Below are 26,422 nucleotides of genomic sequence, written 5' to 3' on the forward strand. Positions count from 1 at the left end.
AAATTAGCACTACCAGGGGTTAGCTCATTTGTACTGCTTTCCACTGTTAGATACGTTCTCTTACTTATGCCGGTGAAAGCTGCACAGGAATCAGGTACAATTTATGCCAATTGAAATCTCTCTGCATGGACTATTCTTAGCAGATAGTGTGTTTTGCAGGAGGTGACCACTGCATATTGATTTCCTGATATCTGATTTTACCATCTAATAGTAAATCAGGGTTCACAGACCATAACAGTAGGATTTACTTCGTGTATCTAGCACTAAAAATATGCTGTAAGAATCTCCTTGAAACATATGATTCATCTGCCAAGAGAATGACTGCTAGAGCAATATTTATGCTCTTTTTTTCCCCTCCAGTCAGTTGAAGAACAATAAATATGGTTAAAGCAAGACGAGAAAACATTGTTTTAACTAGAGACAAGAACAAATTAAAACCTTGTTTTCCAGCTTTCTTTCACTTTGGGAAAATTGGGAATGGAATCCCAGGTTTACACTTGTGATTTCTTCTGCGTAATCAGTTTCAGTCAAAGATATGAGTGTCATCCTTAGATTTTGAGAAACTTCTGATCTGACTCCAAAGTGGTGTCTGACTTTTTACTGGGATTTATTTTCATTTCAAAGTAAATATTTTAGTAATGCATCTAGGCTAAAGAAATTAAGACTTGATAACCCAGTATTGAATGTAAGTACAGGAAGAAATAATTTATGAGTTACAGATCGAATCCTGGAGATGAATGAGACACAAGATTTATACTGCTGGATAGTGTGACTGTAAGGAAAGGAGGAGGTCTGAAGTGATCAGAAGCCTGATTAATATTGTCGACCCTGTTGTAAGGTTATGTAGAGTTTGTTTTCCGAAATGAGTGGCATCTCGCAGAGTCAGGCTAGAATGGGCTGCCGGGGTCAGCAGCTCTGTAGCAGAAGCCCTGTGGTACATGGCACACCCTGACAAGCTTGAGTCTTTTTCTCTGAGGTGGATTAATGTGCAACATCCATTTCGAGCATTAGGATGGCAGTTATGGCCTAGTGCTTATCATGTATTCTGTTGTCAGTTCTCTCTTCAGCAGCGTGTCCTAACAAAGTCCAGATCCAATTAAAATCTCTGAATAGCTGCCTGTCTTTGTAAGGAAGACACATGCTAACAAGCGATATTTCCTGCCTTTTTTCTTTCATCACTATTGAAGTAAATAACTTAAAAAAGATTTTTATATAAAGCAGTATGAATGAGTATATAAGTGGTATGGATAAGTATATAAAGCACAAATATGTATTTTGAGGGCATGGAATTTTTCAACTGATGCCACATATAGATGAAATAGACTGCATGGTAGTTCCATTTTGAAGTAGTGCACTCAGATTTTTACTAAAATATTTGGGAACATCTTGTGACATTTTCTTAACACTATCATAAAGCTTATTACATACACAAAAAGGCTGGTGTTGATCTCTCCTTATTTATTGTTGTAATTCCCGTAAGTCTCATTTGTTGTATAGTGCTATTTATGTACCCAGCAGCAACTCTGAATATAGAAACATGGGCAGTAATTTATCTCTGATTTCTCTGTCCTAGAACATTGCTGGCATTAGGCTGCCATGTTGGCATTGCTGATGAACATGCTGAAGAAAAAGTGAAAAAAATGAAACTGCCGAAGAAGTAAGTTGAAATTCAAATGCATCTTTTTGTTAGGCAGCGTGAGTTAAGCAAATTGTATTTTAACAATTTGATATCTATATTGCTAGTTTTATTCATACTTGGGTATGCATATGAATTATCAGAAAGTTACACACACCTTCATCCACACCTTTTATTTAGATGTTTACGATCTGATGTGTAGACAAAGTTTAGGTTTTCCATGATTCATTGAAATGTCTGGCATTCATTCGTTGTTGTATAATTCTTTTGTATCTAGAGTGTTCTGCAGAAACTTGATAAAAAATTTTGATAGCAAACCTGTCAATAAATTTTGCTGTGCTGCAAATAGTTAAAGGTAACCCTTTTGAAAGTCCTAGAATGGCCATCTAGTGACTTGAAGTGGAGAGAACTTGTATAGCCACCTGACTTTTTCCTGAGTGATTGACAAGCAACAGGATTGGTAGGGCTGGCCTCTGGCTGGTATAGTATAGTGGCCTCCACTACCACAGCTCTGAAACCAGTTCTCGTGAACCAGCCAAGGTGCCCTGGCTTCTCCCTTAGCACCAGTGTGCCCCTCAGTTTGGGAATGAAGAATTTGGGAACTTACAATTGAAAGTAAATGAACTGTACTTGGTGATAAGCATATGACAGCCCTACAGCCCAACATGTATTATGTTTGAGTCTGTGGTTTATAAGTTTGTCTAGATTGGTATAAAATTCAGTGGGACGAAGGAGATTTATAATGTGCATAAAACCTCCGTGTTTTCTGTTGTTCTCAAGTTTAAATTAGTAATTTGGTTTCCTTGGTTATGACTAAGAGCAATAGTAAGTGCTAGTACCGCTAATAGCAACTCTTTGCAGGGTTGTGCTCTGTGCAGAAATAGATGTTTCTCTGCTATTGAATATCTCATTATTCACAGTGGCCTTTCACTGACCCATACCTTCATATTCCATACAGTGCATCCTTAAGGCAAATATAATAACCTGATGCCCATGTTTAACTGAAGCATTCCTGCCTTTTTCTTCTTGTGAGCCAAAAGCACAATACCCCATTCTGGCAAGGTTCCTGCAGGCTTCTGGGTAATACTTTACTACAAGGTAGCTGTAAGAACCTTGACCCTGAAGTCTTCCATGTATACCACGTGGTACTTATTTACAGATCATTGACATCACAGTTTCAGAATCCTTGATGTGGTCACTTCACAAGAATGAACGAGAATAAAAGAAAGGCATTAGTTTAAATTCCCCAAAACCGTTTTTCAGTTATGGTTTCCCAAAATAACAGCATATAAGACTAAAAGGAAGAGATATCCAGGGCCTTCTGTATTTTTGCTCTGAATTTTCTGGGCAGAAATGTATATACGTTTGCAAGATTGTTCGAGTGAATTAGATTTTATGCTTTTGAAAAACTGCAGCTAAATCTCAAGTCTGAAGAAAGTATACTTCCGATTTAAGAAGAGTGATAATACCGAGTCTTTTTAACGTCGTTAGCAGTCATAACTAGAAACTTAAGGTCCTACAATACATACCAAGTCAGAATTTTGATACCTCACATACAATGAATAGAAAAACTGAGTAAAAAGGAAGGAAAAGTTTTCTGGCTACATTCAAATCATCAAATATTTCTTGAGCAAAAATGGAACAAAGATTTCGTGACCTAGATACAGTTGTGCAGCTATAAGGCTGGATCGTGATTTTTTTGGGATACCTTCTTGGAGAGAAGAAGGATCGCTGTTTCACAGTTGGACTAGACTTAACCATAACAAAAAATTACAGGAGGTAGTGTATGAAAAGCTAATTTTTTGATAGTAGAAGAGGTGTCACGTCCCGTGTTTGCTGGTTATTTCTGTTCCTGTAGATGATCCAAATGCATAATCCCAACACTTTGTCAGTTTTTGCATGATAATTTATTAAGTTCCTATAACCGCCTGACACCGCCTGACATAAAAACTTTATGCTATTATGAAAAAGAAAAGCAACAGACATCACTTGAATATAATTAGCTCATTGGCTCTAATTTCTAAGAAATTTTTCAACTTTGTATATTCATCTGTCTTCTTAACCCTTTGCTTTTTTCTTTTCTGCCATCCTGTTGTAATGATAAAAATTGTAAAATGATTAGAATAAGTTTATATTTGTGTCAGTCCTACAGAATTTTGGCATCACAGCCACACTTAGAACAACTTGGGGAAAACAATGTTTTGTGCTAGCAGTTTGCCTTTTCTAATACAGTATCACTCCACAAAAGAGCTTTTTTGGACCATTTGGAACAACTACCTAAAGTGTACTGCAAAAACAACTTTTGCTGATGGATGTTCTCTTTCTATTAGGAAATTTTTTCCTGGTGTAACTTTACTTTAGGTTTTTGAATAAAGCATTCTTCAATTAACTTCAAAGTATACTCAAAGTATATTCAAATAAACTTCAATATATTCAAAGTATTTTAATAAATTCTAAATATATAGTGTTTCTGTGCGTTAAAAAGTCTAAATGAAATGGGAATTATCAGAATGAAAATAATTTTTTTAAAGTTTTTGCTATGTTTAATTTTCTCCTGTAAAACAACTCATGTGGACTGCTGAAAATCTTTAATCAAGAGAGCAGAGTATGGACTAATATCACTTGAAAACATATCTACCACTCTTTCTGTAATTTTAGGTGGTGGCACAAATAAAAATTCTATAACGCTTGTTATAAATCAGTGGCAGATCAATATGGTACTTATAATGTGCTGTTGAAGCAGTTAAATTTCCAGCTTGAAAATGATTCTGTATTGCTTTACCTACCTCTTAAAACCAAAAATTGTTAATATAAGACCCGCAGAGATCCTGAGTAAGGTAAGACAAGTAAGATACTAATGAATAGACCGGGCAGGAGCTGGGATTTTAACTACCTGTTTCAAGTAGCAGCATCACTCTGCAGTTAAAGACGATTCTCCAACATGAACATGTACATGCAGTATGTTTTTGTCATTTTGCTCAGTATCTATTGAAACTTATCCTTGATGAGTTTTCATTTACATCCTGAAATAAGGTATGTTCATCCTCTGTAACAAAATCATGAGCATCCTTTGAGACCCCTGGTTCTTTGACCCTGCTCTGATATCAGAAAAGCTGTGGCTTTCACAGCTTTTACATGCACAGCGTAACACTTGTGCAGGGGACTGTGGCAGAAAGAGCACAGTAACTGGCAGCCTGACCAATGTGTTAATTTTGTATGATTCACTATTTCCATTACGGACTGGTTTTACTCATCTTGCTGAAGGAACTTCACAGCTACCTCAGCAGATGTCACCATGAGGGCAGTTAGCTTGTGTGTGGGAGACAGCAGCACAACTGCCAACTGCTTGATTAATTTCGTAAAAGAATTTTGCTGATTGGTAACTGTAGGAACAGTTGATTTTGGATTGACATTCTTGAATTGCTGTTTTCAGAATTAAACTTATTTTTTAATGTGGTAATTTTGAAGGACGGTCCAACCTCATGTTAGAGATGATAATCCCCCTTAAGTACTTGCTTGTTTTCAATTATTGTTTTCAACCAATAATTTGTTTAAATGGGTTTTAGAATAGTTATAACAGAAGAGAATTAATTAAAATTTGTAAAGTATTTGAATATTTTAGAATATAAATGGGGACGAATACTGTTTCTTTTTTTGTCTTTTTCTCTGTTAGTCCAAATAAAGAAAATACAAGAAAATGACCAAGTTGTTTAGAAAATAATTAGACAATTATTTAAACTAGCCATTCTTTAAACACGCCAGCATATATAATTTCAGTGAAACAATGTTGTTATTTTGTTATTTTGTTATGACCAAAATAGCGCTTTGTTTTGTCAGTATTCTGGAGGAGAAGTGCTCAGCGATATTCAGGGCATGTCTACCAGCTCCCGCCTGGTCTCTCCTGGGGCCTCAGGGAAGCACCAGCTCTGGCACCTGGAGCACTTCTTCCCCTCTCCTCGTTGCCTCCTTTGACCTTGGTTTCTGCAAGCTGCTTTTCCATACTTTTCTCCTCCCTCCTCTCTGCCTGCCTGGCATTTTGCCCTTTCTTAAAAATGTTTTCCCAGAGGTGCTGCCATTGTGGCTGAGGATCTCAGCTTTGGCTGGCGGAGGGTGCATTTTGGAGCTGACTGTGCTTGGCACGGGGCAGCCTCGGCCTCTCCTCACAGAGGCCGCCCTGCCGCTCCCCTTACCAGCACCTGGGCACGGACACCCACTGCAACCCCCATCAGTCTGGCCCTGCTTTGCTCTTCCTGCTCCCCTTCCCCTGCATTCCCTCATCATCTGAGGTGAGGGAGGCAACGTCCACCAGCATGGCCAGGCTGCATAGTGTCAGGTTTTCATTGTAAGTCCTGATGTGTTGCATATGTCACTATAGGCATTATGTCCTTTATTGAAGAAGATTTGGTCATAAGTGAAGTGGGAGAGGACCATAATTGGTTTGATGAGAACAACTTCATAAAAGTAAACAACACTTAATTCTTGGGAGCGCTAAAATTAGTGAGGAAACTGTCTCTGTGTTCTGAAGTCATCCTTAAATTTTAAACATTTGCTCCTTTCGCTTGAAGGATAGTTAAAGTATGAAGTAGTATAAAGATAAACTTTGACTGGGTGGACTTCACATGTGATCTTGAGTAAGCTATTTGACTTTCTCTGTCTCTCACATCCCTATATATAATAGGAAGGAAATATTGTCTTGCTTCAGTAGGAGGTAGATAGAATTTAATAAATATTGTTAAGTGCTCAGAGATAACAATAATAATGTTCATGTAAGTATTTAGATAAGCAGCATCTTAATCTACTGCTTTATATGAAAGTACTAAAATACTTGAAAAACATTTTTAGTTCAGACCATTTTGGGTAGCTTGCATTACCAGCTACTTCATCCCATCGAGATGCAATTAGATTGAAAAAAAATCTAATGTCAATGCATTATTATTCTTTATGATGTTCAAAGACAGATTATTTATATAGACATATTGCATACATGTCACTTTTTCCCTTTGTGGTTTCTATTAATTTTTTCTTACTGAGAAATAACTGCAAGTTTTGTCTTTTTTGACAGCTACCAGTTGTTAAGTGGATATAAGCCTGCTCCCATGGATCTGAGTTTTATCAAACTGACCCCCTCTCAAGAGGCTATGGTGGATAAACTAGCAGAGAATGCCCACAACGTGTGGGCAAGGGACCGCATAAGGCAAGGCTGGACATATGGTATTCAACAGGTAAGTGCTAACTTCAGTCACTTGAAAAAGCACTTATTTATTGAGATATTTCACACTTAGAAGGGAATAATGGGAATACAACAGCAGGAAGAAACAGCTAATGAATGCAAGTCTGTCAGTCAGAGAAAGCAAAAATACACAATTAAAGCAATCCTGCTAAATCTTCTAGCAGTAGGAGACTCATCTTTTACAAGCAGTATTAAAAAAACGGTGGTATATTCTTGTACGCTGTCTAGATCTCAGGGTGAGAAAATTGCATGCAGGAAGCTAATATGCTCTAGTATTTTAGGAAATGTAAACATTGACTTTCAGTAGGGGTATAATTCAAATGTTTGCAGTCCTGGGAATTGAATAATTTTGTTTATCCAGGAAAACTAGAGTGTAAACTTCTAGTAATCACTTAGCTAATATGTTGTATTTCTGGCAGAGGCTATGTTTAACTGAGAATAGTTAATTCAGTCTCCCAAGTTCCAGTCGTGCTTTAGTGGTTTTGTTCCGGTGAATGGGAATGCTATGTAGTAGGCATCAGAATATGTTATAAGGGAGAGGAGTAAAAATTAGGCATGTTGGATTGTTAACAGCAAAACTCAGGGTCTTTGTGTTATTTCAAAAAAAAATTAATTGGGAATACAATGAGCCTAATTTATTATTTTTCAGGACAGCTACTATATCAGTTTTCCCTTAGGAGTCATATTTTCTATTATTTTTGTGATTATTTGTGAATTTTATATAGAGAAAGATGTCTTCACTGCTGTTAACAAATGTGTGGTAGCATATCACAGTGAAATTTTAGGAAAAATTCCATGTTGCTGCAACTCCCCTGCTTACAACAGGATTACATTTTCCCCTAATACTGCATCTTCAAGAAATGGAAGGTGACCCTTTGAAGTGCTGTTAACATTTCTGATACATTATTAATCATGAGTGTTGGAAGTGATGATTCTTGGTTGTCAGGTTTGAGGAGCAGATCCATTCATTTTGAACCCACTATTTCAATCCTGTGTTTATGAAGGCAGTGCACAATTCATTTCTAGAATGAGAATCTGTATGTCTCTAGATACTCAAAAGAAATATTTCTCATATGTTAAAGAATGCACTCAATAATTTACACCACGCCTCCCATTTTTTTATTCTCCCAGAAGCCAGTTTCCATACAGGTCCTTGCCAGTCGAGGGATTCGAAATGAATGAAAACTGGGAAATAGTTACAGCTTTGATAGAACCCTGACATATCCCAAAATTAAATTTACTTTTGCAGCAGAATGTATTGGTTAAGATGAAGTTAAGAAGTTTCTGGAATCAAAAGCATCTCTTAGCTAATTATGTTTCTAACTAGCATTGGGAAAATCTGAACCCACAACTCATATCTAGTAAATAAAGTTTCTCAGATCTTGAAGACAAGTTAATCTACTCTGTGCATCTGTATATCTTTGAAAAAACAAACAAAAAACAACAAACAAAGCAACAACAAAAACACAAATTGTTTTTCCATATTTATTGGAGTGAATTTGTGTTGAATTATATGTTTTCTGAATGAGTGAGGTATTAAGTAAGAAAGGCAGTTAAATGATACTCTCAAAGACTTTTTCAGTGTTACTGGGTTGGGAATGATAAGCACAGTTTTAAAAATTGACACCTATATCCACCAAGATATCTAACTGGAAAAATAGGAATTAGGTATCTAAATCCATTTTGATGACCAAGGAGAAGTTGTTATATAAAGAGGTAACTGTTATGACTTAGACCTGCTAAGTTCTAAAATAAAATGGTAGCCCCTTGTTAGATTTTGGGAGACATTTTAAGCAGAAAGGGTGAGTCAGGCTTTTTGATTTTGACTACCAGTTTGTGCTCTGAAAGAAACTTAGAGACTTGACTAGGCATAGGTACTGGATTGAGCAGGATTGAACTATTCTTCCTTACCAAGACATAGGCAATTGTGAGCACGCGAAGAAGGACCTGGAGAATTTAAAACTAAGAAGCTTAAGTGCCTATGAAGCTGATCACATTCAGGGTTGGAAAGCCACTTAATTGGGGCTCTGCAATCTTAGGTGCTTCTGCTTTAAACATCCAAATGGGTTTTTTTGGGTCTGATTCTTTCAAACTGAGTGAAGATATTTGTCTGCTGAGTGGGGCACTGTTGTTGGGTATATAATGCATTGATGCAGTGAACAGCATTATAGTTGTGCTTTCAACAGAGGTTGGTTGTTAAATCTCTTCAAGAGATCAGGAATATTGTGACCTTCAGGAAACAGATCAACAAGATCAGCAGTATACTTTATTCCGTTATTCTTGGCAGATAAATTACAGTAGTCTCCTGTATGCTTAAGCAGGTAGATGATGTCCTTGAAAACTTTCTCCACAATAACTTGTCCTGTAGAAGCTGCCATGCTTGGGATGTTGATGTCGATTTCCTCTTAATTCAATTATTTTTCTCTTTTCAAACAATCAAGTTTATTTGCTTCAGGAGAGAAGACAGACAACTTAGTTCCAAGAGTGCTTATAATATGCAGATAACAAATATCATTCATTAGAAGTCAAAAGAAGAGAGCAGAATAGCAAGGTGCTCCTTTCTGGGTGCAGTGCAAAGATGCTTCTCATTTAGCTGGCATACATATCACATGGCAAGCTGCTAGCTGGTGTCCACACTGCTATGTGCTTCTGCTTGGCTCCAGCAACGGGTTTGTGCTACGTTTTGTCATGCCATCACATTACTGTGACGTGTCACAGTACTGCAATAAAGTGACATGATGTTATACTGTATAATACTATAAACAGATCTTGCAGAGCTATGAAATAGTTTCCTAAGGGAAAGAAGCTTACAGAGGTTTGAAAGTAGATGAACTAATCACTGGGAAATATGTTATAAACAGCAATCATGCTGCGGCTGTAGGAGGGATTAGATGATCTTGTAGGTCTGTGCCTCATCAGCCTCATCATTTTGGGATTATATAATATGAAAAAATATGAAGGGATACTGTCAAGTATTTAATGTATAAATGATTTCTTTCTTATAATCTGGTGTGGAAAATGCCTTCCAGATTCCAGATTTTTTCTTCTTCTAAATCCACCAGTGCTTGTCAGGATTTTGTCTTAACAGAGAGATAACTGCTCTTCGTGCATGACTATACACAGTAGTTTTGTTCTGCTGCTGCAGAGCCAACAAGCCAGGCAGCAGAGAGTTAACAAGTTAATTAATAAATCCTGTTCCCAGAACTGTGCTGACAGCTGTGATGACACTGAGCACAAGCAAGTAAGTATTTTTTAATAGGACAGACTCACAGTACCTTATTGCTGCATGAAAGGAGCAGGAGGAACAAAACTGGTAGGAAAAAGACATTTTTTTCTGCTTAAAAGAATGTATTAAATAACAGGAGTAAGTGGAAAACCAAGCACAAAATCAGTATGAAAATACTTGACGGTCTCCCTTAAGGTAGAACAGGTTGGTCTTCTCTGAACTGGGGAAATGGTAAATGATCAAAGACAGATAGTGGAGATAGATCCAGGCAAAGGAGCAATAGAGCCTTGGTGTAAGTCAATTAGAATAATCACATTCGTGCTATGAAAGAGAGCTTTTTTTTTTTTTTTTTTTTTAACATATATGGATTTTGACATTATGTCCTGTCATAATTACCTGAGTTTTTTGTGGGAGTATTTTTAAGGAATTTTTAATAACAAGCTGAAAAATAGCATTGAAGTATGAAAGGATGGATTTGTGACTAAATCTTCACAATCAAATGGAAAATATTCAGAACTCACATGGTTTATCCATGAATGTAAAATATTGGTTGGCATTCATAAAACTGTAATGTCATTTGTACAGGAGAATCCCGACTTTTATATAAGTAAGGAAAAGACAGAAAGGGAGAGAAAAGAGTTGAGCTTGGAGATCAGAAGGCAAATGAAAATAATTTCAAGTACACCAGTTACTCTGTCCCACTTCTGAATACATGGCTTTTAGGTCTCCCCAGTGATAGTGGGTGCCACAGCCAAAGATTCTGACTTTCAAATTTTACTTAGATTCGTTGTCACACATGCAGATAGCTTAGTCAAAGAGTGTTTGTCTTTTTCTTTATGTTGTATTGAGTGTTGTGGCTGAAGAACCTAACAATCAAAAACCTCGTTTATATTGAGGAAAAAAAAAGTAAACATCCCGCAGCTTTAACAATTGGTTATAAAAATCAGCAACTTAAAAAGTTCCTCCCAATGTGTGAAGATCATCTTATAATAAAAAAAGATGCTCCGTTCTTCCTGTCCTAGGATAATTAGTCAGGGCTGTGAAGCAATTATCAAGTCTCATTTTTCTTTGGCCCAAAACGCAAGACAGTTTTATCTTTTAATGTCAAGATCTTACTTTTTATATATCTATTTTTGTGAAAAGTGTATAAAATCACTATTTGATCAGGAGTTGCTGCAATGCAAGAGAGGCACTGTTCTGGAAATTCAGACTAAGGAAAAATCATAGGTTGAAAGCTTGTAATTTGTTTTGTCATTGTATACATAAAAAGGCATCCTGTCCTTGCAGAAACTACTTATGTTACCTCACTTTCACATTTTACATTATTTATACTGATATATTTATTCCTTCCATTCATAGTCAGGGCACATTATGCCAGGTGTTCTGTATGGGTACAATCCTTGGTGAAGATCGTAGAAGCTGCACACATATTTCTAAGGATACCGATACTACTAAGAACACAACTCAGCTGCTAGTGTGCCAGGTTAGGAACACAGCTTCCCCTTTGGGTGGATACATTTAGGATATTTGTTAACATTGCCAAGAATATGGCTTTGTGTGAGGACTTTATTGTGCTTTCCAGTTCTTATGACTCTGGAATCTTAAAATGGCTTACTTAGTAAATACCAAATTAGAATGATATTTTTCCTTTTTCCCCTATAAAATAATTTTTAATTGTAGTGGTTTGTGGTTAAACATGAGCTGCCATGATAAATGTGGAAAAGCTAGACCTCTGGATAACAAGATATGAAATGTATGGGGTAGGTGAATGATGCTGTTCACAGTGTATATGCTGCGGACTCAGCCACTGGCTCACTGAGCTGGGTTTCTGACAGCATTGCTGGCAACCTCACCAGTAGCATTTGCTGTGGCGATTGCCCAGAAATCTTTGTGGAAGTGCAAGATCCACAGACATGGCAGCAAGCAGAATCAATTCACAACTGTGGAATGGGAGTTTCTAATGGTGCAAATAAAGATAGGTAAACAACAGCATGTCTGTCTCACTGAATGTATGCTGAAATACATTTGCTTCGTACTTGTGATTTAACAGCCTTGGTTATGAGAACAAAATCATTTCAGTACCACACAGGTTGTGTATCTGTACAGCTCTAACACATTAAATCACAAAACATCTGATCTCATTAAATTATTATCATTATTATATTTTTCCTGAACTCTTCCTAGTTTGTGTTTTTATTTTTCGGTCTTTTTCTGTTTTTCTTTTTGATAGGCACTTACATATGTATGTTTCTGGTGTCTTTTTGTTCCTTTTAGTCTAGTGATGTGTGCTGTTCCTGAACTTCTCAAAGCTTTGGGAAGGCCCAGGAATGCATACCTTGGCAGTATCACATTTATAGCTCTGAAAACTATATTATTCTTTATAATTTCAGATGTCTTTTAGAGGTTTATATGGAGCTTTGTTTTTCGTTACTGAATTACTTCAAAGAGTATGGGTTTATTACATATACTGTATCTCTTATTAGGTTCTTCTTTTAGAGCTGCTTATAGAATTTTACTGTGGTTTTCTGTGCTGCTATAGACAGTATGGTCACTCCTCTTGTTTTGTTCTTACTCTTACATGACATCTGCTATGCAAGTTGCAAGACCATTTGCTAGATAGAATGCACTATATCAGGTACCTACACATCACATACTGAACGAAGGAATGCAGCTCTGCACCCCTCAGCTCCCACTGTGTTTCCTCTGTGAATTATTTTGCAGCAGTGTTCATTACCTGTAATGGAAGTTTTAAAAGGCACATTGGTCATTTGTTGGTGTGGGTGTTCAGATGTTTTTTTCTGTTGTTCTTTTTATTACTTTTAAGAGCTATGTTCAGTTAGTGCCATAGTTGACCAATTATCGCCTATTTCAAATCCATTTATACTGTACAAATAAGTATATGTGTGCTGATTCAGATAATTCTATGTCTATGATTTGCTGTATACGCAAAATCTGTAGTCTATGCTGTATAAGGCAACAAGAAATGCTGTGAAAGGCAACAAGAAATGTTTCTATAAATGTATTAGCTACAAGAGAAGGGCTAAGGAGAATCTCCGTTCCCTGATGGATACAGAGAGAAACATAGTGACAGAAAATGAGGGAAAGGCAGAGGTATTAAATGCCTTCTTTGCCTCAGTCTTTAATAGTCATAACAGTTGTGCTTCAGGTACCCAGACCCTGAGCCAGAACAGGGATGGGGAGCAGAATGAAGCCCCAATAATCCAAGGGGAAATGGTTTGCGACCTGCCCCAATAATTCAAGGGGAAATGGTTAGCGACCTGCTATACCACTTGGACACCCACAAGTCTATGGGGCCAGATGGGATGCACCCAAGGGTGCTGAGGGAGCTGGCCAGAGGTGGTCACTGAGCCTCTTTCCATTATCTATCAGCAATCTTGGGTAACTGGGGAGGTCCCAGTTGACTGGAAGTTGGCTAACGTGACGCGCCATCTACAAGAAGGGCCGGAAGGATGATCTGGAGAACTACAGACCTGTCAGTCTAACCTCAGTGCTGGGGAAGGTCATGGAGCAAATGATCTTGAGTAACATCATGCGGCACATACAAGAGAACCATATGATGAGGCCCAGTCAACACGGGTTTATGAAAGGCAGGTCCTGTTTGACCAGCCTGATCTCCTTCTATGACAAGGTGACCCATCTAGTAGATGAGGGAAAAGCTGTGGATGCTGTGTACTTAGACTTCAGTAAAGCCTTTGATGCTGTATCGCACAGCATTCTCCTGGAGAAGCTGGCAGCTTGCGGCCTGGATGGGTATACTCTGCGATGGATAAAGAACTGGCTGGATGGCCCGGCCCAAAGAGCTGTGGTCAACGGAGCCAAATCCAGTTGGTGACTGCTCATGAGTGTTGTTCCCCAGGGTTCAGTATTGGGGCCAGTTCTGTTTAATCTCTTTATCAATGATCTGGATGAGGGCATTGAGTGCACCCGTAGTAAGTTTGCAGATGACACCAAATTGAGTGGGAGTGTTGATCTGCTGGAGGGTAGCATGGCCATACAGACGGATCTGGACAGGCTGGATCATTGGGCTGAGGCCAATTGTATGAGGTTTAACAAGGACAAGTGCTGGGTCCTGCACTTGGGTCATAACAACCCCAGGCAGCGCTACAGGCTCGGGGAACAGTAACTGGAAAGCTGTCTGGCAGAAAAGGGCTTGGGGCTGTTGGTTAACACCCACCAGAATATGAGCTGGCAGTGTGCTCACGTGGCCAAAAAGACCAACAGCATCCTGTATTGGATCAGGAATAGTGTGGCCAGCAGGACTAGGGAAGTGATTGTGCCACTGTACTCGGTGCTGGTGAGGCCCCACCTTGAATCCTGTGTTCAGTTTTGGGCCCCTCATCGTAAGAAGGACATTGAAATACTAGAGGAAGTGCAGAGGAGGGTGACGAAGCTGTTGAGGGGCCTGGAGCACAAGTCTGATGAGGAGTGTCTGAGGGAACTGGGGCTTTTTGGCCTGGAGAAAAGGAGGCTGAGGGGGGACCTTATCACTGTCTGCAACTACCTGAAAGGAGGTTGTCGCATGGGTGGTGTTGGTCTCTTCTCACAAGCAGCAAGTGATAGGACGAGAGAAAATGGCCTCAAGTTGCTCCAGGGGAGGTTTCAGTTGGATATGTGGAAAAAATTCTTCATGGAAAGGGTTGTCAGGCATTGGAACAGGCTGCCCAGGGCAGTGGTGGAGTCACCATCCCTGGAGGTGTTTAAAACACATGTAGGTGTGGTGCTTAGGGACATGGTTTAGTGCCGGAGTTAGATTATGGTTGGACTCGATGATCCGGAGGATGTTTTCCAGCTGAAATGATTCTATGATTCTATAAATTTGTACTGATTTCTGATGCTCAGTGTTACATTACCCAAGATTAACAATATTTATTATTAGTTCCTTCCGTTTATAGTCAGGACACATTCTGTGAGGCATTCCAAATTTTAATGGGTGCAATGCTTTCTTTTACTTAAGTAAATCCCAATTAATTTCTAAATGACTAATTCAATATTTGTGTTACATTAAATGAAGACAAAGTTGTATTATAGGCTTTTTTTTTCTGTGCTATGATAGGTTCTGAATTCAAAACCAAAGAAGTATATAAACTTTACGTGTACTACGCAACTCAAACCGTTTGAAACGGAATCTTGTCAACAAGCTCAAGTTTGGGGTTTTTTTCTCTTCTGGAGGAGATCTGCTTTTCTTTTTTTCCTTTCTTTTTTCTTTTTTCTTTTTTCTTTTTTCTTTTTTCTTTTTTCTTTTTTCTTTTTTCTTTTTTCTTTTTTCTTTTTTCTTCTCTCTTTTTTTCTCTTTTTTCCTTTTTCCTTTTTTCTTTTTTCTTTTCAAATGGCTTGGTGAACAAGTGGTTGCCAGACAAACTCTATACAAAGCTGTCTTCTGATGAAGTGTTAGACTGTCAATCCTGGAAAATTTTGGCAAAAAATTAAAAGCTTAGGTGGATTTTTCCTACTTTTAACAGTCTACAATAAAAAAAAAGTTTTCTGTAGTGAATAGGAAGCGTTAAGTCTCTCTACAAATTGCAAGTATGCCCAAGAAAAATTACCACTCTTAGCCAATCAGTTTTCTTGTTGACTTGGTTGTGACTGTGCAAAGCTCAATCACTGTGTAGGATCATTCTCTTGATTAGCCACACTTAAACCACAGAGGTGCAGAAGATCACTAGTACAAAAACTTCTGATGAGTATAACAATAACAGTTCTTAATTCAGCAATAAATAAAATATTCAAAATTTAGATAGACATATCATAGGAAAAAAAAAAAAGAACAAAATTATTAAAAGAAAAATTCCTTCTCATATCCATAAAGTAGCCAAAGTCTTGAATGGGTGGAAAAGGTCACAATATTAAATAAAGTTAGACCTAAGGAAAAAAAATCCGTAAAATCAAGTTTGTTTAATACTTATGTGTTCTTTATGCCTTCTGCATAAAGTTACGTAATTGTTATTGCAAACTTCTGGTTCTTATTTTTGAAGACAGTATTTCATAATATCTTTTTGACATAAAGTGTTTCAGAGGAAATTATTTCTCTTTTTATGTCCTTTGCAAGACAAATAATTAAACCCACAGTGTTTCATCTGTGATGTTCATGTGACTATTCTTATATCAAATAATAATTCATTATTACATTTACTTCAATATTTGTTTGGTCCTTTCTGTTCGGTTCAAATGGTCCTTCTATTGAGTCTGTCTCTGTACTTCCCACTGAATATAACTGGAGCCGATATGGTGTAGTAATTTGTGTCCCTAGCAATGCATTATAATTATCTTTCTGTTAGCCCTTTTAGCATATAGGTAATGCTTGTCCTGTAATATTTCGTCTCCTAGAGGCATCACTGGTAGGACCAGATTTCTTCAGGCACTGGTTAATAACCGCACTTTAATATTTACTTATGGTAATAAGGCAGACAGCAGATAGCCTTATATCTAAGCATTTAAAGGGCAACAAAAGATGCCTGCAAGTAGTTGTCAGAATGGATGTGCTATTTCTTTTCTGCCTGCAAAGGCAGAATGAAAACTACGTACATTCTTAAAAGTAGAACTGTGACGTTATAAAAGAAGTAAGCTACTTTCATTGTAGGTGCTGTTTTCTAAAATAATAGACGCTATTTTTTCATTTCTTCATAAGTCTGACCAATCATAAAAGCTTCTCAATATCTTTGGTATTTGTACCCAAGAGAACAAAGTATTTTTCCCTATATCCAGTCTTTCATTATACTTTTGAAATAAGATCATAGGAAGAAAAGGGAGAGTTCTTTGTATGGTTTCTCTCACTGCCGACAAATGCTGACAGGATGCAAGAAGAATAGTCAAGAAAAATGATTCTATTAGTTATTAAAAATTGTTAGCCATATAAGTAATCCAATTAAACAATGCTTTCAAATAAGATAATTTTGCACTAGAGGAAAACCTAATCAGTGTTGTGTTAATAAACCTAAAATACAAAAATTAAATCTTAACAATACATCAATTTCAGCTAGAGGAGAGGTTACATTAAATTACCTATTACAAACATTCTGCACAATAAGCGTGTTAATCATGGTTTTCCAACACCCTTTATTTGGGAAAAATACGTGTCTTACATATTTGACATAGTAAGGCACAGGTTTATTATCTGTTTTGTTATTTCTTTATTTGTATTGCACATATTTATTAATATTTTTGTTAGGAGTGTTTTGTTCTTGTGTTTATATCTTGTTTATTCTTTGGGGTTTTTATGTGTCTTGTTTAACACTACAATTAAAAAACATATTTGTGGTATAGTAATGTCTCTGAGCTTTAGTTATGGGCTAGTTTCTTGTTATGGTAGCTGCTTCATAAACGGTGTATGAAATCTAATGCCTTTGACTTTTCAGTCGAACTCTTCACATTTATCCTTCTTCCTATTGTTTGTATTGTTATTCTGTTAAGCAAATTTGATGGAAAATTAAAGCAGGTAGAACCAACACAGTTTTGTTTATTTGTGTATTATTCACTTTCTTAGTAAATTCAGTGTTGTTACTTGTTTCTAGACTATTACAACTTCTTTGAATCCTTTCTGTATTTTGCAGTTCCATGATTTCAGTTGGTATAAATACTAATTTTTATACTGCTGCTATAGCACAATTTTGTCTTTAAGACAAAACACAGTTTCAGAAATCAAATTGATTTTTATTACTTTTGCAGGATGTGAAAAATCGACGAAATCCTCGCCTTGTACCTTATGCTCTTCTGGATGATCGGACGAAGAAGTCAAACAAAGACAGTCTTCGGGAAGCAGTCCGCACCCTTCTAGGCTATGGTTACCACCTGGAAGCTCCTGATCAAGATCATGGTAATTAATTTTGCTGTTTTGTTCTTCTCTTTCAGTAAAACAAAAACAAACAAACAAACAAAAAGAAGAATATTCCACTCCACCACTGGATTTTTTGGTCCAAAAAAACCATTCTGAACAAGTTTGATGACTCTGAAGCTAATCGGTGCTTTTCTCCATCTTCTACTGTTTCCATTTCCCTTTCATCTTATTTTCCGTATTGTTTTCTTTTCTTGTCCTATGGCCTCAAATGAAGATTTAGAAAATGAAACATTTTTACTTTTTAAATCAGTGATACAATTTATGTGTATTTCATACACTTCTTTTCACTGTTCATTTTGTAGACTTGATAGTTCAGATGAATCAAAATTAAAAGCTTAAGCAATTTAAATCAGGATTGTGAAAGCTACAAGACACAACCCTAAAATACAGAAAATCAGGAAAACATGTTTGTCATCTTGATCAATATATGATCTTATAGGGAATAAAAAGGTATGGTTACATTTTAATTATGTGCATAAATACCCAAAGTTACCTAATCCAAAATGAATTTCTTGATTAATAACTTTTCAGTTAGTACTGAATTTGTTATTTCAAGACAGAATAGCAAAATTTCTAAGAAAAAATATATCTAAATGCAGTAGGTGTGAATTTTATATTATTACAATTTTAATTCTAAATAATGAAGAATTCTACAGTTCATGTACAATCTTGTATTTAAACTCTTAGAGCTACAAGATGAAGTTTTCAAAGACAAATTTCTGTGAATGTCAAACTGGAATTAGATAGTCTATTAGAACATTTAAGCTTCCTGGAGTTTCTCAGGTCTTTGAAGTTGAATAGACTTTAAGTAACTTTTAACTCACTTCTTACAAATGGTTTCTTTGAATTTACATCATTGCCAGATTAAATATTTTATTAATACTGCAGGCAGTATTTTCAGCATATATAGTTTGAGTTCGAGACGTCCTAAAGAGAAAAAATGGAAAACTATATGAACTTTTAATAAAGAAATTTCAAAGAAACAGTACACAATATTTACCTCAGTAACTGCAGAATATAAAATGTTAAGAAAATAAAAGAAATCTGGAGACATAATGTACAAATAAAATAAATTCTTTCATAGATTTTTGGCTTTTAAAACAACAGGATTTTTTTGTCATGCTGAGATTAAGTTGTAAGACAAAACACAAGAGAGGGATAATCTTGGTACCGTACTGTCATTCTGAAACACTAACTGCACATATAGAAGGAAATGGTAACATAATAGATATGACCCCTCAGCAACCATATTCTAGAAATTCAATTGGAGATACAGAAATATGGAATAATCAAATCAAAATTGAAACTTACATCCTTATAATCTCAGCAAAGTGTGGAAAATTTGAGAAATGTCTCAATATATCAATATATTGATTAACAAATTATTATTTTTCCTACTTTGTATAGTGATACTATTGTTAAATTTGGACATATTTAGGCCATAGACCTTCAGTAAAGCATTTCTGCAGAAGATTTAACTCATATCCAAAATGTACACAGGGAACCGGCCATTTTCAATTTCTATTCCGAAGCACATACATGCTCTGATCCTCAGCTTTTATGAGAGGCTGCTATAAAATTACAGTTTTAAATAAGAGGCGTCACGGATACCATGAGTGCGTAACAAGGCTGGGTTGCTGAATGGGCAATACAAGGTTTCCTAGTGGGGTAGATTGCCGTACTCTCACTGTCAAATTGGCCTGTGCCTTTCTGGGGAGTTTAAGGCTGCTGCATAATCTTGTAATTTTTTCATCTTCCACTGTAGGAAAGAGATGCTGCATAGAGAGAATGATCATGGCTTATTCTGGCTTAAGTTTGCAAACGACCCCAAATTAGGTGGGAGTTGATCTGCTGGAGGGTAGGATGGCCATACAGAGGGATCTGGACAGGCTGGATCATTGGGCTGAGGCCAATTGTATGAGGTTTAACAAGGACAAGTGCTGGGTCCTGCACTTGGGTCATAACAGCCCCAGGCAGCGCTACAGGCTCGGGGAAGAGTGGCTGGAAAGCTGCCTGGCGGAAAAGGATCTGGGGGTGTTGACTGACACCGGCTGAATATGAGCTGGCAGTGTGCTCACGTGGCCAAAAAGACCAACAGCATCCTGGCTTGTATCAAGAATAGTGTGGCCAGCAGGACTAGGGAAGTGATTGTGCCACTGTACTCGGTGCTGGTGAGGCCCCACCTTGAATCCTGTGTTCAGTTTTGGGCCCCTCATCATAAGAAGGACATTGAAATACTAGAGGAAGTGCAGAGGAGGGTGACGAAGCTGTTGAGGGGCCTGGAGCACAAGTCTGATGAGGAGCGGCTGAGGGAACTGGGGCTTTTTGGCCTGGAGAAAAGGAGGCTGAGGGGAGACCTTATCACTGTCTGCAACTACCTGAAAGGAGGTTGTCGCATGGGTGGTGTTGGTCTCTTCTCCCAAGTAACAAGTGATAAGACAAGAGGAAATGGCCTCAAGTTGCTCCAGGGGAGGTTTCAATTGGATATGCGGAAAAAATTCTTCATGGAAAGGGTTGTCAGGCATTGGAACAGGCTGCCCAGGGCAGTGGTGGAGTCACCATCCCTGGAGGTGTTTAAAAGACGTTTAGATGAAGTTCTCAGAGACATGTTTCAATGCTAGAGTTAGATTATGGTTGAATTTGATGATCCTGAGGGTCTTCCAACTGAAATGATTCTATGATCCTGTGATTCTCTGCTTGGTTCTAAGGTGGGTCGGCTGGATTAGGAGACTTTTGCCTCTTTTGAGGATAAAAGGACTGTCTGATGTTGTAGGGTGAGAGGGAGAGAGAGCATGCTAATTTTCCTTAATCCCCTCCAGATCTCACCGGACAATACTAATCCCCTTTCCTCATTTACAGCTCTGAGAACCATGTGCCGCTGCCTTTCCTTGTGAGTGAACTAGTGGAAAAATTTATTTTTTCCTTACGATGCAGGAACCCTTGAGCTAGTTCTGAGCATGGAGTTACTAATGAAATGTAAAGAACACGATTGCAGTCCTTGCATCTGAAAGGTGTCGTCAATCCTGTTGCAAAATTCCCAGAGGAAAGGACCTGCAGATCAGTGTCTTTCTCAAAAAAAAAAAAGACTGGAATTGCATTCAGCAAAGATTTTTATACTCATTTTGATGATTTAGATTTTACAGTTTATGAGCCTCTCAAGGTTTTGATATGCATAAAACATGTCGTGGGGATCCCCTTTCATCAGCCAAACTCCATACTGTTAATAAAGGATTTAGAGCCCTCTAGTGGTGTTCTGTATATCCATTCATTAATTTTATTGTAAACATCGATTTACAAAGCTCTATAGCATCATTTTTAATGCTTTACTGTTACTTACTGGTTTCCCACAGCAGCTGTATTTTGGGGTTTCTTAGAATCTACAAAGCATTAGGTCTATAGAATTTGAAAAGACAACAAATTCTCAGTTCCCATGCTTTGTGGTGGTTCATCTCCTGTACAGGTGAGGTACTGAGGGTCTTCAAAAGTATCTCTAAGGCATTAATTGTGTAGACTATCAAAGGGAAAAATTTACTGATAAAGATTTTCGTGGCAGAGAGTTCGGATTTGCTTACACGAAACTTAATGAGCCTGACCTAACTGAAGTCAGGCATTTAGTTCAATGAGAAATGATAGTAAGTTCTGAGGGATGTAATTTTTTAAGCTGTTCAAGATAAGACTGGCAATGTGGACCTCCATGTGGCTGAGAAAACAGAAAAGGGAAGGTTTTTAACATGGTCCAACAGACAGGTAGGTGCAGACACATTTAAGCTTATAACAAACTCAGGAAGAGGAGGAATTACGGTGATCAGACTGGAATACTGAATTTTCAAAGGCTGCACAGGCTTTAATTCCTTGCAAATTTCTGGAAAAAAGATCCAGAATTCTTTAGGCATTCTTTTTCCTAATCTGAGAAAAAGAGTAAGAGTGATCCCTGAGTCATGTGATTTGATTAATAGAAATAAAACAGTATAAAATATCAGAGAATAGAGTAGTTGAGAATACTTCAGGAAGAAAGATCCAAGGTTTGATTCAGCATTACTTCTTGTGCTTTGTGAAATCATTTTCATCTTTTTAAAGTGTGGTTTTTTTGTCATTTCAAGCTATCTTATCGTTTGAATTGATGTTAAGGTCTTAGAAAGTGTCAGAAACAGGCTGCAGGACTGTGTAATAAATAAGAAACAGTGAGGGAGGTTTGTTCCAGTAAATTGCTGTCTTTCTTGCACTGGTGAGCCCAGAGCTGGACCCAGTACTCCAGATGTGGACTTACTAGTACCAAGCAGAGAGGACAGATCACCTCCCTAGACCTGCTGGCAACACTGCTCCTTGTGCAGTCTGTGATACTTCCATCATTCTTTGATGCAAGGCTACAGTACTGGCTCATGTTCCACTGGTCTACCAGGATCCCCAGCTCCTTTTCTGCCCAGCTGGTTTCCAGCTGCTCAGCCCCCAGTGTATTCTGTTGTCTGGGGCTATTTCTCCCCAGGTGCAGGACTTTATTTCCCCCTGTGCTCTCTTCTTTTCATGCCCATGCTCAAAGGGATTCCTTTGCCTTTTGTTTTCACTGCCTTCTTTTTGTCAGTAGTTGAATACAATACATTCTGTGTTGAGGTTTTTTCTTTACTTTTTTTTTTTTTAACCTTACAGCAATGAAACTGGATGTGTGCAGTGGGATAATGGAAAAATTCAGGATCTTCCGCACAGAAAAGACTTACGCAGTGAAGACTGGGAAGTGGTACTTTGAGTTTGAGGCAGTTACTGCAGGAGACATGAGAGTTGGCTGGACCAGGCCGGGTTGTCTGCCAGATCAGGAACTTGGTTCAGATGAAGAAGCTTTTGTTTTTGATGGCTTTAAGGTTTGTATATGTTTATCTGTAATAATAGGAGTGATTGCAAAACTTAATTTTGTGTCTTACTCCATGTTTTATTGCCTCAACTAAATTGCCTTTTCTTCTTTCATTTATGTTTTATGAAATTATTTCTCCCTCTCTTTGAGGGCCTAGGTGGAATAAGGAGGACTAATGTCACCTGAAAAATTAATTAACGGGGTTTGGCATTTATATCACTTCTTTCACAGCTTCACAGTATTTGTACAGTATATATAGGGTATTGAAAATCTAAGTGAGTTACTCAAATTCAAAATACTGGCAGAGCTCTAATTAGCTATGAATCATTTCTTTAAATTTTTACTCTCTTGTTCTCTCTATAAGAAGTGCCAGTAGGGAATAAGTGTGTTTAAGATTATTAGCAGTAAGTTAGGCAAGCTTTGATACAAGTTTTTTATAGGAATTTAAATTTACAAAGAGCATACCTGGGTTTTCATGGAAATCCTTACAGTTCAGAATAAATCAAGTATGATAGGACCAGTAATTTTTGCTCAAATTTAACTCTGCATAACACAACGACTGACTGAAATGTAGTCGTAAAAATATATATGAAAACACGCTATTTTTTATGTTCCTGATTTTTATGAGAATAGGTTAAATGACTCATTGAAACTTTTTACTTCAGTATGAAGGCAAGTGCAACTGCTATCCAAAGTATAATTGCTATTAAGGCTATTGATGACTTGTGTAAAAATGTTTCTTGTATCCGATGTTGGTGTTAATGTAAGAGAAATCAACAGTATTCCTGGCTGTTCCCAGTCAGATCAAGCTCTTAAGCTGTATTTTATTAATGTTGTTGGAATTTATATTTTTCCCAGTCGTGTATTACATGAGAAGATGCCTTAAAAAGAGAACTGAAAAGTTGCTTTTGTAAATTATCTGATTGGCTTAAGTAAACCATTCAAGTCGTATGTCTTTACTAGAATAGCTATAGTAGTTTGTCTTCTGAATCTTAGGTTTTGACCTTTAGGTGTCAATTCATGAAGCTGTTTTGTTGTCTTTGATTTTTATGTGTTCTCTCCCTGGTTGGAGAAAAGCTTTTGACCTTCAGGATACACAGAAAAGCTCATTCGTTTTGTAGGATTTTCAGGATGGATACAGATAATAAGAATTGGCTTGTGATGGAGTATATTAATAAGGAACCTGTTTGTTAACTCCGTTTTATGTGCGTTACAATAGTTCTTAATAGATTTTAATTTATTTGAATTCCAATCCAAGATCTCATCCAAAGCCTTTGCAGTCTTTGACTTTAAGTTCAGTCATATGAATCATTAATCATGCCCTGCAATCATTAATCAGCTATTCTGGAATCTTATCAGGAGGTCAGAGTGCTTGTCCCATCCACAGATTTTGTTCCTTCCAAAATCTGGTATGACAGGAAGTTTAATTTATTTTGTACACAACATCTTTAGAATTACACTTCATGAAACAATATAGTTTGTTTGAAAGCAATGAATTTATAGGCTGCTAGAATAAATAAAAGCAATTGATTAAAAAAAGTTTGTGAAACACCTATTTAGCATTGTAATTGATAGCATATTATTTGAATTTCAAGTCTTCTGTGGAGCTTCTGTAGAAAAATAAGCCATGATCTTGCTTCTTACTGAAATGTTGAAAGAACAATTTTCCCTGTCAGCTCACTTAGCGACATTTCACATTTTGAGGAGTGCTTGCAGGAATTGTTGGATTTCCATTTTCAAATCAAACTTGGAGTACTTGGGGGTTGGAACTAGGTGAACTTTAAGGTCCCTTCCTATCCAAACCATTCTATAGTTCTGTGATACTCTCAGGCATTGTTTTGGAATGATATGCTGTGAAAGTGTTAATTTTAGTGCCATCTTAATTGCTGGGGCTAATTATTAGTTTTACCATGAAGGGAGAGAGGAGCATATACATTGTCACTATTACTCTTTGAAATTATTTTAAATCCTTTTCAGGCGCAGCGGTGGCATCAAGGTAATGAGCATTTTGGCCGCTCTTGGTTGGCAGGAGATGTTGTTGGATGTATGGTTGACATGAATGAGCACACTATGATGTTCACTTTAAATGGTGAAATCCTACTTGATGACTCAGGTTCAGAACTTGCATTCAAGGACTTTGAGGTTGGTGATGGTAAGTATTGTAATACATTGTGCTGTAAATTTGCTGTTGCCCAATTTTTGCTCCAGCTTCCCTTTTAATGTGGTTCACTTCTTGTTTTTATTTCCCCACCCTCTCTCAAGGGAATTACCCCTTGTCCTTTTCTCTATTTGATTAGTATCAAACCTTTGGAAAGGAGGCGTGCTGGGAGTCAGAATAAGGCCAGGCCTTTTCTGTGGTGAACTTCACAGCCATCTTTTGTGGTCAGACCTTTTGACTTTTTGCAGGGATGTGTCTGGAGTTGCAAATTCATGATATTTAACATTTCATCCACACTGCAGCAGACCATCATATTATATAACAGAATCATAGAATGAATCATAGAATGGCTTGGGCTTAAGGAGACCTTTGAAGATCATCTAGACCAACCTGCTGCCGTTTTATTTTGTTCAAGTACCAAATTTCTGTCAGATTAATGAGAGCATATGGTAAGGAGTTTAAGCCAGCTTTAAGGTTTTGTTTTAGCTCTGGGAGGAGAAATGACACCTGATCCAGGATAAAGCCAGGTGGTACAAAGTTAGCCTTGAAAACCTTTTACTTCATTTAAAACCAGCAGACTGAGTTTTTTGCCTGTTGTTGTAGTGTTCTTGATGCAGCTTTAAGAGCCCACAAGCAGGTTTTAGTTTACCATGAAGCCGTAACTTATGAGACTGCAAAAAACAGCAAGGATTGTGAGGTTGTGTCAGGTGCCAGATTGATTCTATACCACAAAAGTATTTTTGTTTATAAATTTACTTACTTACTTGTGTGCAAATGGGTACATAAAAAGGTAAGAAATTACATTATTGTAGATAACTGCCTAAAATTTCTGAACTGTGGTAATGTAAAAAAAAAAATTTAAGCTCTAATCTTTTCAATTGTTGTAGATACATATATCCTGTCATATATATTGTATATCTGTTAAAAAATACATATCTGTGTCTGAGAGATAAAGTTAAATTTTTTGAACAATAAAAGCTGCAAATGATACTTTTGAGTTATGGATCCCTGTTCCCAGGGGCAATATTAATCTTATACCTCCTGATTAGGCAGTTCCCTGCTTGAATTTTAACCACTTTATTTTCAGCTGGATTTCAGAGTATTTTACTGTCAGGAGGGCTTTGGGAGAATTTTTGTCCCCTTCTTTTGCCATGCCATAGGAATTAAGAATAATTTGATTTCATTTAAAATCAGATAATTGCCACCGATTTTCTTGACTCATGGCTGTTACTTTACTGCCTTCAGATTTCCCTAGATACTGTGATGACATGATGAGGGAAAGGGTTGTGTGAATTGGCTTACTGTTAGTGGAATAGGAATAAAATCATCCTGGTGCCATTAAATTATAGTGGTTTTCCTGTTACTAGGCAGTATAATCCCACTAAGGAGTGACAGATTCTGAGAGAAACTGGAATTCCATTAAATTCTGAGGGTAGCCCGTTGGATCAGTATTTTGATTGCAAAGTTGATGAAATCA

General features: G+C 37.2%; 1 protein-coding gene across 1 annotated transcript in view; it reads left to right on the top strand.

Moving 5' to 3' along the window:
• RYR2 (ryanodine receptor 2) overlaps positions 1–26,422 on the top strand; it is a 364,098-nt gene that overhangs the window by 189,076 nt on the left and 148,600 nt on the right. Inside the window, exons 27-31 of the mRNA XM_065631500.1 lie at positions 1,574–1,657; positions 6,699–6,858; positions 17,776–17,923; positions 22,589–22,797; positions 24,765–24,939. Coding sequence (XP_065487572.1) covers positions 1,574–1,657; positions 6,699–6,858; positions 17,776–17,923; positions 22,589–22,797; positions 24,765–24,939 — 776 coding nt within the window. The remainder of the gene's footprint in view (positions 1–1,573; positions 1,658–6,698; positions 6,859–17,775; positions 17,924–22,588; positions 22,798–24,764; positions 24,940–26,422) is intronic.

This window comes from Caloenas nicobarica, chromosome 3 (assembly GCF_036013445.1).
Source record: "Caloenas nicobarica isolate bCalNic1 chromosome 3, bCalNic1.hap1, whole genome shotgun sequence".
In the NCBI taxonomy this organism is placed as follows: domain Eukaryota; kingdom Metazoa; phylum Chordata; class Aves; order Columbiformes; family Columbidae; genus Caloenas; species Caloenas nicobarica.